The following is a 12618-nucleotide window of genomic DNA, read 5'->3' as shown; positions in this document are numbered from 1 at the left end:
AGTCGGAAGAGTCTCTCTCTCTCGCACTACTAAATCGGACGCACTTATATTGGCGATCAAACTCTCGGCACTGCAAAACGCACGAAAAAAAAAAAAAAAAACAGGTCCGACTTGACCGCTCAGGAAGCCGCGGAATTCGCGCCCGAGAGATGCGAACGGTATGTTTGTTGCACAGAGGCACAGTTGCAATTGCAGACGATTCCGGACTGGATGCTGGCCGACTAGGAGATCCGACGACGGTGGCGTCCGCGACTCTGACTGAGTGAGCTCGTCCGAGCTGTCGGCTCCGACTCCGCTCCGGAGCAATAACAAAGCCTATCAGGGGCCGCTTTGATTCGCGCGCGGCGGTTTTGTGGGTTTACACGCGGTGCATTCCCGGCGATCAGCTGTCGCTGGAGCGGGCGGCGAGAAGCGTAGAAAGTTTTGCGAGCTCTTTAAAGGAAGAGCTCGCAAAACGCAAATGCGGAGATAGGTGGAGGATAAGAGGAAAAACGCACCCAGCCCGTTATTTTCACGAGTAAAATAGCGTGTCGATATCTTTCGCTCTCTTTCGCGCATTTTAATCAATAGAAAGTTAAGGAAAAGAGCAATCGAGTGCGATTAGAGGCGAGCGGAAATTACGCTATAGGAGACGTTATACGATTAAGTAACAAGGTCACGTCAAAAATCCGATTTCAATATAGCTTATTCAAATCTGACGAATATCATATTAAAGACATTGGACGAATTATTTCAGAATTTTTCATTGATATCTAAAGCGATATAATCATTTTTACGATATTAAAAGTATTTAAATTGTCATTTGCTTTTTAATAAATTTGGAAAAATTAAATACTTTCAAATAAAGATATTTAAAACCCAACATTATATTCGAAAATCTTACGATAAAATACATAAATGCACATTTGTTTAAATGTAAGAGAGAAGATCAATGTTAATAAAATTTTTTCAACAATCTACTACTTTCGGTTGCATTGAATAACTTTCGAGAGAAAGAACAGTAAGTACAATCGCACGAACAATCGCTTTCAAGAAGGAACATCTGGCAGATGTCCCGCTTCAAGAGACATAGGAAACGAGCGCCTCACAGTTATTTCTCGCAGTTGAAGTGATACACGCGAATTATATTCTATTTTACACAACAGTCTGCACGTATATATCGCTACACTTTCTGCCTTACATCCAGAAACAAACACGAATTCCTATGAATTTTCAATCGTCGTTGTTTGTTCATACAATCGACAAAGAACTTTTCCGTTCTGCTTTCTTGAAATCGCGTCCGCGCGTAGGATTTTCGTAGGATTTCTTATTGTCGACGGGAAATATTTTGGTGTCAATGCATTAAATAATATTCCTGATATTTAAACATCTTTTCCTTTCTACAGTTTTTTCTATTCGCTCGCAATCAACGAGTTTTCACTCGCTTCGTTCGCGGAATGTGTAACTGAGAAAGCTTTTGTAAATAGGAAATTTCTAATAATGCAATCGCTATAAATGCGCTATATATTAGTGAACATGACCTACACAACAATTTACCTTAAAAAAGAAATAACCATACTGCTATAAAAATCAAACAAAATATTAATTGACATCTTTGTTTAAATATGCCAATGCAATGAATTTTGAACGATAAAAAATTCGACAATTATTTTTCATAATCATTAAATAAAGTTATCAAATTTTAATAATTATATTAATTATTAATATTAATTAAAAGTTATATAATTTTATCGGGAAATTACAACGCGTTATACTACTTATTTAAAATTTCTACACTTTCTATTAATCAATTAGTTGGACATTCCTGAATATAAATAAAGCAACATATCCCTGATAATATTTTATTCTGTAAAAAGAATTGTTTCACATCGATGAGTTATTACATAAGTTTGTAGACCATTAAAGGAAATTAATTATATATAATTACGTAATCGCGCTCAATAACACGCAATTAAAACTTATATAATAAATAAATTCATCGCCGCGAAACGATTACTTGAGATTTTTATTCATCTTTAACCCACAACACCTGCACAGTATTCAATGTTAAACGAGACGCTTCAATTCGAGAGAAGGAGAGAGACTGTATCGCGATTATACTTCGTATTCCGATGATGTTTCAACAAAGCCTCGTTTGTTACCAATGACGGCCACTCGCGCGTTCTAATTACGTGCTGCATCTCGCCGTATACGCGCAAGTAGGTGACTGCGAATCAACTGCGCAAAGTCTCACTGATATGTCAAGAAAATCCATCTCTTTGGCGTCATTCGATTCCAACAAACCAAGTAAGTCATTTCTCTTCTCGTTGTAGAAATTCGACGCGTTACACCTCCGTGAACGATCGACGGTAAAAGTACATTTACCATATTTCCGGATATGGTAATGCTTAGTTGCGATCAGTGAAAATTTAATTAATATAGGAAGACTGATATTTTTTAACAAGCAACGTTGTTCGTATGTAATAGCTTTCAATTTTCTAATAGGTATATTTTATTTTCAGACTTTTATAGATATTCTTGAAAATACTTTTTTGTGTTGTTACTTACTTACATTTATTCACTAATTTTAAGTAATTAGAATATTTTTAAATATATTATATTTATATTTAAAAATTTTCTAATTATTAAAAATTTGTGAATAAATTTACAAAGCAACAGTATTAAAAAATATTTTCTAAAAAATATATACATCTCTGTTTTGAAGGACTGTTTAAATATATATTTTAAATTTTGTTATAATTTTTTAAATAATTTTGCAATTAATATTTCGAAAAAAAACCGAGATATAAGAGTAACTTTATATATTCATCATTGAAAACGGAACCCATCGTGCAATAAATCTAGCAAATCATCAAGAATAACTACGTTTGTTGAACTCGCTAAAGGATCAAGGGCTTCCGTTTGGCCTCTATCTCGAATGCGAAACACCGCCGTCTAAATACGCCGTATTTCGCTGCTAACGAAGTGCCTGACACTCGAGGCTTCTTTGGAGCGAGTTAATTTCTCGACTCATTCCTCGAAAACGTCAATGCGACTGCTAGCCGGTCTCATTGGTACGTTCATGGAAATGTATTTTATACTATTTATCTAGAAACACGATTAAATAGTAAATACTCGGAAAACATCCCGTAATGCACGAATATTTTAAGGTAGCTCTATCAATCTAATTATAAAGCTATCATAAATTGCAAATGAATAATTAATACTAATTTTATACTACTAGAAATTGTAAGCATTTTAAATTAAAATTTTAATTTTAATTATATATAAATAAAATGTTAAAATAATATAAGCATTGATATCCATAAATATATACATATACAATATGCAAATATTACTTTAATTTATATTATTTCTGATCTATATTATATTTATACTATTTGATTTCTGAACTTTCTATATCATGTGCATCGTGTTCAATTTTAAACGCAATATTTTTGTGAAAAATTCAGAGCTATTTAATTGATATAAATACATATGTAATGAACATAAATTCAAATCAAGTCTAAGTCTAAAATTTGCACGTTTCATGTATTACAGAATACAATTACGCGTTTGAATGGAACAATGCAACCATAAATATGTATAATGGAGGTATACGCGTGAATCACAGATAGGACGAGATTGTATAGGGTCATGACTTTGCATGTATTTATATGTATCCGGTATCCGGTTCAGACATAATGTTACGGTCGATGCCAATGAACCGTGATCGAATTCTAATTTCGATTGTGACGCATTTAATTCAATCTTTCGGTGAATGTTCGCATTCTCGAAGATTACCTCGATTGAGAAACAGCATGTCATTGAACATATTTTGAAATCATTTTTTAATCAAAATTTTACTGTTTGAGTTATGCCCTATCTTTAAAATAGAATTATGAAATTTCTAAATGACCTAATTAATTTTACTTAGCCGTTTAGTTTTTTAAATAAAATAATTAAAATAAAATTTCAGATTTATATATATGTTTAACTAAAGATATTGAATCAATAAATTTTTTTGTTTAATTATTTCAAATATTTTATGAAAAAAATATATATATATATCGTATATCGAATATTATATATATAAATATTTAAATATTCAAATATTTTTAAATCAATAAATTTTTTTAATAAAATTAATTTCATAATACTCATGTCAAAATTTAAAATTTTAAGAAGTAAAAAAAATAAGATTGAAACAGCGTGATAAATAGCGTGGAAAGTCAATACTAAATAGTCAAAATAATCAGTTTACTCGAAAAATGACGTCTTTTATCGATATCACCTTGGATATATCGCATTATGATTTCAATTTATCTAAACCTAAGCTATACTTTTCTTCGAACATATTTTATCATAATAAATGCGACAAAGATATTCTGCTATCGCCATCTATTAGAGAATGCAATGAACTTCACCTTGATTGAATGCACTTAATGCAACAGAGTTATTTCATCGATATAGATTGTATATATCTATGTATTAATATAATTAATTTAAATTTAAAAAAGTTTTTTTAAATTAATCTAAGTTATGTAAATCCGCAATTTTATAATACAAAAATTTTGAATCTTTAAACATTATTGTACAATTTTTTAACTATGCATTTTTTAATATTCTATTAATTAGAAATAAATTCCTACCTGACAGTTTATAGAAATCATGAATAGCAAATTCGTTTCATTTTTCCGTCTTTGAAATAATTTTTTTAGATAAAAATTAATATTAAAACCACAATAATTCTACCAACAGTAACTAATGTCTCTTCATCTTATATATTGAATAACTTTGTTGCAATTCGTAATAAAAATAAAATATCAGAGAAATATGAAATTAATAAAATCACTCACCCTTCTCCTTGCAGTCTATTATCGGCTACTTGCATCGGTAACGGCGCCGATAATTGCCTAACTAATTCGTCTCTCTCCCTTTCCTTTTGCTGAATAGTTTCCTGCAATCTCTGCTTCTGCTTCTGGTACTCTTTAAACAGGCCACCGTTGTAACTTTGTTCGAGATGATCGCCAGGAGCCATCACCGCTCTAACCGGGATCGCGGTCGGTTCCGCAATTTTGGCCGCGACTCCAGTAGGCTTTTCCGCCAAAGAGTCTCTTCTAGAACTCCTGGCGGTCGAGAGAGCTGGCGATTCCCTGCCAGCTACTCTACGTTCTGGCGTGGATGTTGCTGAAGGGTCTGCTTCCATACCTGTTATTAAGAAATGATTTAAAAGCCTTTATAATGTGTGTTATAGAACTTCATTTAACAGAACAAGTTCATTAATTTCAGAAATTAATATAGCTAATTAATGCTAAATTAATTAAAATCATAAATTAGAATTTTATAAATTTAGATTTCTGTTATTAAATATAATTATGATTAGAATAAAAAATCTATAATTTTCTTAAAATCTTTTAATAAATAATATTCTATTATATATGTAACCAAGTAATTTAAAATCTTTAAAAAGATGCTACGATATTATGTACTTTATGATCTTACCATCGGGACTCTTTGAGTGTCCTCTCGTCCTCGGTGGAGCTTTAGGAGTGGTCTCTTGTATCGAAGGTAGCTGTTGAAATTCGGCGTAATTCGAGCTAAGAAAGACGTCACCCTCGTTCTCGAAGAGCCTATCGACGCTAGTATTCATCAATTTGTTATTCTTGAAGCCAGTCAGATGAAAGCTAGCAAAGGACGACCTGGACATCGGGTTCACATCGCCGATAGACAGCGCCATGAGTGCCGCGGATGGTATGGCTGTGTTCTTGGATCCAGGACTCCTGGGTCCGAGACCGGCCTCGAGAGCCGGCACTAAACTACGAGACATCATGTCCGCGGCGGATCTCGGCCTGGTGAACGGCATGGCGCTGTGCGGAAAGGTTTTCGGTTTTATCGGCGTTATCAGCATGTGTTCCGTCCACGAGGTCTCTAGAGAGGGTCTTTCCAGACGCTCCACGTCGACATTCAGAGTTCTTTGCGCGAAGGGTACAGCGAATGTCTCGGGAGGTATACTTTGAAGCCATGAAAGTAAACTTAAGTCCGAATCGCTGAAACCCACGGATCCGTCCAGCAGCCTCGAGAAACTCATCTCCACCTGTAACATGAGAATGTGTAGAAGAAAATTAAATTAAATGTACAAAACATTGTATATTAACATTTAGAAAATATTTCGAAAAAGATATCTGAAATTATCCTTTTAATAACAGGAAAATAATTGTAATTTCAGAATTAATTCCGTCAAATTTCTACTAAAAATTCCTTATAATGTAATAAAATACAAATATAAAAAAGTAAAAAATAAAAATTACCTGTTCACTCTCTTTCGACCCGGTAGCTTTCGCTTGGCAGTAATTAACGCAGGACTCGTACAAGATGCCCTTGATAATAAGCTGAATGAGTCGATCATTTTTCGCCGAGGTAACCGGATGCGCGGAGTCGAGGCTCTTCCTGTCACTCGGCAGAAACTTCTCCACCAAGGGATGAACCTCGCGGAAACATTGTACCCTGGCGTTGCTGGGATTCCAGTCCTTGTACTGCAAATGATCCGTCAGTCGCGGCAAAGTGAGCAGCAGACATAGACTGCTGTACTCTTCTTTGGAAGGCGCGACCTTCTCAAGATCGCTCAACACCTTGACGACCTCCTCGACGGCGTTGTCGACGCTGCCGTTGGTACCGGCGGCGATGACGTTCGCTTCGGACTTGATGCACAGCAGCTCGACATACTTGTGACGCAGGATCGAATACGTGAACTTCCTCATGTCGAAGTCCGAGAGCGCCTCCAGCGGCTGGATGAACTCGAGCACGTCGTCCCATTGCCCGTCGAGAATCAGCTGGCGTAGAAAGAGCACGTCGTCGCTGTATTGGCCGTTTATCACGCCGGTCTCGCGCTCGAGTGAGAGCTGCGAGATGTGAAGGTCACGGCTGTGGAGAAACTCCAAGGTCAGTCGCACCACGTCCTCCTCGCGCAGCGTCAGATGCGCCGCCGGCATCACGTACCGAATACGCAACCTAGACAATTTACAGAATAAATTGGCACATGCCTCGATAGTCGCCAAGAATCGCGAAAGAGACATCGCTCTTTGTAAGAAAGTATCTTTCATCAAGAAATAAATTACAGAGAAATTTTATAATATGGTTGGTTGGAGCGCATTAATATTGAACCGTTGTTTAGAAAAAAAAAACTATATATTTTTAAAAGTTTTATAAAAACGCTCGTAACAAATGTTTTTTAATATTTTTAATGTTTGATAATCAAGCATATGTCATACTAAAGCAACATGAAAATATGCATAATTTCAATTTTTATTTCTAATGCTTTAAAATTTGTGACCATTTTAAAAATTAGAACATTTGTATAACATTCTTCTATAATTTTCAAAAATGATGAGATATTATATAGAAACTGTCTATAATACAAAAAATAGATAATATAATAAAATTCTATACACTTAGAAAAGGGATAAAAAATAAAAATACTTATTCTAAAGAAAGGACTGAAATTATCATAAATATATAGAGTAATTTGATGTCGTATTAAGTTACTGAATATGTCGGCGATTTTATTCTTGGTTTCAACTTTCGCGTGCGATGCGAAGAACGCAAGAACAGTGATGCAAATGAAAAATTTCTAAACGATGTTCGGATCTATATTCGGAGGTTTGGTGCCTATAATATACAACGAGAGAGAAGTCTAGATCAACGTCTCGGCATCCAGCCACCCACTTACGCGATAATCAGGGCACGTCTGTGGGTGCGCTGGCCCCAAAGTGCAACGAACTCCCGCGAGGAAGTGCATTTTCGCGCATTCCATACGTGCATATCATTGCCGGATTTTGCAATCGCACAACGAACTCGGAAATCGGCGAACTCGGAATCAAACCTCTCTTGTCAATACGATGATCATTAGTAAGGGCTTTCACAAGCCAGTCGTTAAGCAAAAACGCTTGCCGAAGCGTTCGTGATACAATGCATCTTTTATGGTCAACTGTAGTGACGTACTGTTCCACACCAACGATTTTTTAGAATGATTCACAATACGTTTCTTTTAATATTTGATGGCGTTCATATTTCCGCCGCGAACGGTTTCATTCCGCAATGTGCAAACTAATCGAATTACAAAGAACACGAAATTCGTATCATCAGCAATTTCATTGGCTATTTACGCTCAGCGACAGACCGAAGATTCGTATCAGTCTCGACCAAACTACTGCAAGAGCAACACGGAATCGCGATGTTCACATATCGACTATTAGTGAGTGAATTTTTCTTACATTTATTTTATATTTTTTTAACTCAGCCTCTCAATTATTTAAATTAGCGCTAATACAAAATTTTATAAAAATTAAGTGCATAATAGAATCTCAGAATTCTAATTAAATATCTACGATACATCGACAAAATTTTAGATTAATTAAAAATAATTTAAAAATAAGGAAATAAACTTCTGCCATCGAATATTTGCTCAAGAGACTAAATTGCATGAATTTATTTAAACGTTACAGATTCTAGCGGCGATAATCTTGTCGGCAAAAATCATATTCGCCGACATCCTCGTTCCCAATTACAAACTTCAATATAGCAATAATCCGTCTTATCAACAACCTCAATCTGTAATTGAAATTCCGCATTACAAGGTGCCATCTGCAGTCGTGCAATATGCAAAGCAAATAACGGTCCAACCTCCGAAACAATCTTTGGAAGTTCAGACAGCGCCTCAAGCTCGATCAAATTTGATAGGATATCCATACCATTCAAGATATTATCACCATCCTTATCATAACCACCTATTTACAAGACCAAACAAGTATCATTACGTGAAGCTAGGAAGCCGAGACCATGTGCGGCCCTCAATATTTGTCGGCTATGCCAATCCTTTGGTAAATATTCATTACGCTTAATTATTTGTAACAAAATAAAAATAATATTAAATCATGATATTATAAAAGAATATAAGAAAGAATTAGAGAGAAACATTGTTAATTTTATAATCACTAACAAAATAATATTTTTATTTTTCTCATCAATTTAATTTTAATTTTGCAAAATTTTATATTAATATCATTTTATGATATTTGATATTTTAAATCAATGTAATATTTGTATAATATTTAATACACATATAAAATCAATTTATATGGTAAATATATGCATGTCGTGTTTTTAAATAATTTCTCTCTTTAAGCTTTAAGTATTTTTATTATATTTTATATAAGTTTGCAATTTATTGAAGATTCCTTAAGTACAACATTTTTTTCAGGCAGCACACTACCGGCGTAAAAGATCAACCGATCTTACAAGCACATCTGACAAACCCGCGGTCCCTAATGTGGCCACGAAGTCGGCCTTAATCGACACTAAACATCCTACAGCCATCGACTCGCTACTTCCAGAAAATGAATCTACCGATACTAATGGTAAATATGTAACAAATTATGACAGAGATTTATATTTTCATGGAAATAACCTGACAGTCAGCTCAATTAAAAAATCTTGCATTCGAGTATGAAATGCGGACATAAACTATGCGGTATATATTAATTTTAATATAATTTTTTTTCAAAATAAATTATTTTATTACAGATAAACATGTGAAGAATCGTCGACGCGACGCCGATTTTGCAACGAAATCATTTTTATTCGGCTTGGATCCGAATAAAATGCACTCCGAAATTAAGGGCAAAACAGAGGACGAAACACAACATTCGCTTTCCAAACGTCATCCCGCTACTCTAATTACGCCAGTATTTCTGTCCCACCAACATACACCAGAGTCTATTAAAACAACAACAGTAACCGAACCGGCGCACGAAATGTTGACAACTTATTCGGATAAAGGACAAAGTCGAGAAGCATCTAGTACTAATTACGAAAATCCACAACCCACTCCCAGTGTACCTTCTACTACAAAAAATTTCGAGCAACCTTCGAACCCGATAACTATATCCCAGACGCAGTCGTCAGAAAAGGAATCGCATGAGGATAGTAAATACTATAACTATGGCACCACATACCCGTACGCTTCGCCAATGTCAATAAAATATCCATACACATATTGGGTTTGGCCCAATTTTATATCCAATGCCGAAACGCGTCCAAGTAATGGCGAGCAATATCCACTCATGCAACAAATCGATCAAGCAACTTTACAGGTGAGAAAATTCTATATACCGATCTTTAATTCATCTCATATCTTTAGAATTTTTTAATTTTCGTCCGATCCATAAAGATTTAATTAACTATTGCAATTAATAATAGAGATATTTTTTGTGCAGATATTTTCAGTTAAATTCTAACTTAATTCAATAAAAATAATTAATAAGTTTATCTGAAATCTTGATTAAAAATGCATCGGATATTTTCAGACTATATTGATCTCTTTTAAAAAGCTATATACAATATGTAAATCAAAATTCATGCTTCTGTCTAATATACTAGTTTCTATAATATTTATAATAATCGTCAATCAATGAAAATTATATTGATTGATTAATTTATCACACTTTTAAATGTAGTTTCTCGCTTTTAAACAAGTAGAAATTTTTGAAAATAATTCATATTTTTTGCAAATAAATTATTCGTATTTGTGTTCGTAATATTATAACTCGTATAGTTTACAAGATATATAATACAATACATAATTTTTTTTAGAAAAGCAAAGACATATCTTTATAAAAATTAATATCCCATTTCTTATTTTTTGCAGAAAACTATATATATTGACACAACCAACACCCAGCTAAAACAGGATACGACAAGTCCGACAAGCAACCCGAAGTCTTCGAAAAATGAGATAATCAGTGCGCCAAATCCTCTCATACAACCTTTTTACACATATCCTTACACCCTCGCAAACCAGTATTTCGGTGAATATGTAAAAAATTATCAGAATAACAAGATAGATATCGAAGATGATGACGACTATAATGACGACTATAATGACGACTATAATGACGACTCTGACGAGGATGATTATGACAACGATCTTACATCATATGTGACCAATAATTTCCATAGATATCTAAATAAAAATTTCGCGTATTCAAGAAATGTTCCGTCAAATAAAGTTTATGACAATTACGCGAATGCTCAAAGTAATGCACCGGTGACGTACGTCGTTTCAACTTCACCGGATGTACAGCCACATTTAAACACATACGCATATCCATATTATTATCCGACAACAAAGACGTACGCGACTTACAGACCGTACTATTACAATTACAAATATTATTATAATACGATTTATCCAAATTATCAAAACGTACCAAACGTATATTACCGCGCACTTTCGTCACCGATTTCTTCTTCTTATTATTATTAGTAAAGCGTTGTTACAGATACGACGTTGTTATCGATTCGTACCATGTTACCTTGAAGCAACGAGTCGATTGACCGTAATGATTTTTCATGATCCATTTATTATAATTACTCTATCATGCCGTGTACACACAACTTTATTTAGATAAGCACGCATATTTCCCTCATCATATTCCGTCCACTCATTTTATCAGTATAAATAAATGTTTACGTATTATTTTTTATAAAGAATAAAATATGTTAATTCGATATTTTAAGTTTTATATGTAATAAGTTTTTAAATAAATATGTATTTAAAGGAGATCGTTATATCTTCTTCGCTACATTTATTTGATATGATGTAAAACTGATCGCAGCATAAAAGATAATCTTAATTAGTATTTAGAATCATTTGCATTTATAATAAAATATCAATTTTATAATAAAACTCTTAATCTTAATTAGGTTTCTCAATATATGTACTTTTAAAATAAATTAAGACAATTTATAAATGTAAATGTAATAGCGTGTTAATAAAGTTAATAGTAATGTGTGAAAATATTAATCTATAATATTCTATGTATATCTTATTGACAGATATCTAAATTAAGAGATATTTAACGCACGATTAAATAAAATATCTAATATTTCAACAATATCTGCCGATTGTATGTTCGCGAAATGATTTTATTACAGTGTATAAACTGAAAATACTTTCACCAACTAAAACTTAACTTTGAATGTAATACCTGGTATAAATGTACGCAGTGATGGAAGGAAAATTCAATTTCAGACAATTTGCCGAGACCGTTAATTGAGCCGATGAGAGAACACAGGTAGTCGAGGCGTCGTCCGTCTGCAAAATGCGCGAGTACCAACCGGAAAAGGAGGGCAAACACCGATCGAGAGCAATTTCTGATTCGCCCCCGGGGCGCATCTCTCTGCGATGAAATGCAATTTCTTCAATTCCTGATGGGATACGCGAATATTAATTTTTCATTATATCTTCCGGGAGAGTAAAACGTCATAAAATTCGAAACGCGTTGGAAAGCAAGTTTTGATCGGACAGAGAATTATTATATTAAATATTTTCCCGACTCGAGGGAGTTTAATGACAGATTCTGATATCTATATATGTATATAGATGACGTAACTTGTTATGGTTGATGTAAATAATATCTGTCATCAACATTATTATATGTATACGGAATCAATCGCGATATTCATTGAGCGAGACGCATCGTTGATTACTTCAAACACACATGTGAGCCTGGTGGCTGGCAATTGTGTAACAAGTCGTAAACTTGTCGTATAATAATGTATCTCGAGGTAACGAAGCAC

At 34.0% G+C, this 12618-nt stretch overlaps 2 protein-coding genes across 3 annotated transcripts in view; one reads left to right on the top strand and one right to left on the bottom strand.

The window, feature by feature from the left end:
* The window catches only part of LOC114932587 (WD repeat-containing protein 47), a 60366-nt gene that overhangs the window by 38909 nt on the left and 8839 nt on the right, over positions 1 to 12618 (bottom strand). For both annotated transcript variants that reach the window (XM_029304863.2, XM_029304865.2), the window contains exons 2-4: positions 6291 to 6990; positions 5485 to 6076; positions 4839 to 5190 (exon numbers count right to left, since the gene is read on the bottom strand). In XM_029304863.2, coding sequence (XP_029160696.2) covers positions 4839 to 5190; positions 5485 to 6076; positions 6291 to 6990 — 1644 coding nt within the window. The remainder of the gene's footprint in view (positions 1 to 4838; positions 5191 to 5484; positions 6077 to 6290; positions 6991 to 12618) is intronic.
* On the top strand, positions 8148 to 11599 carry LOC114932588 (uncharacterized). The gene is made up of 5 exons (XM_029304869.2): positions 8148 to 8233; positions 8484 to 8858; positions 9239 to 9395; positions 9562 to 10130; positions 10685 to 11599. The coding sequence occupies exons 1-5, from the start codon at positions 8213 to 8215 to the stop codon at positions 11300 to 11302; spliced, it is 1740 nt and encodes a 579-aa protein (XP_029160702.2). The 5' UTR covers positions 8148 to 8212; the 3' UTR covers positions 11303 to 11599.

Source organism: Nylanderia fulva, unplaced genomic scaffold (assembly GCF_048542155.1).
Source record: "Nylanderia fulva isolate GAGA-0341 unplaced genomic scaffold, ASM4854215v1 Scaffold13, whole genome shotgun sequence".
In the NCBI taxonomy this organism is placed as follows: domain Eukaryota; kingdom Metazoa; phylum Arthropoda; class Insecta; order Hymenoptera; family Formicidae; genus Nylanderia; species Nylanderia fulva.
This window is presented reverse-complemented; position numbering and strand designations above follow the sequence as displayed.

What these genes read in the sequence shown, in the direction of transcription:
- LOC114932588 (XM_029304869.2), top strand. Translation starts at nt 8,213, where the DNA reads ATGTTCACATATCGACTATTA. An exon ending in TGAATCTACCGATACTAATG is followed by an intron (nt 9,396 to 9,561) that starts GTAAATATGTAA and finishes ATTTTATTACAG; the next exon opens with ATAAACATGTGAAGAATCGT. An exon ending in TCGATCAAGCAACTTTACAG is followed by an intron (nt 10,131 to 10,684) that starts GTGAGAAAATTC and finishes TATTTTTTGCAG; the next exon opens with AAAACTATATATATTGACAC.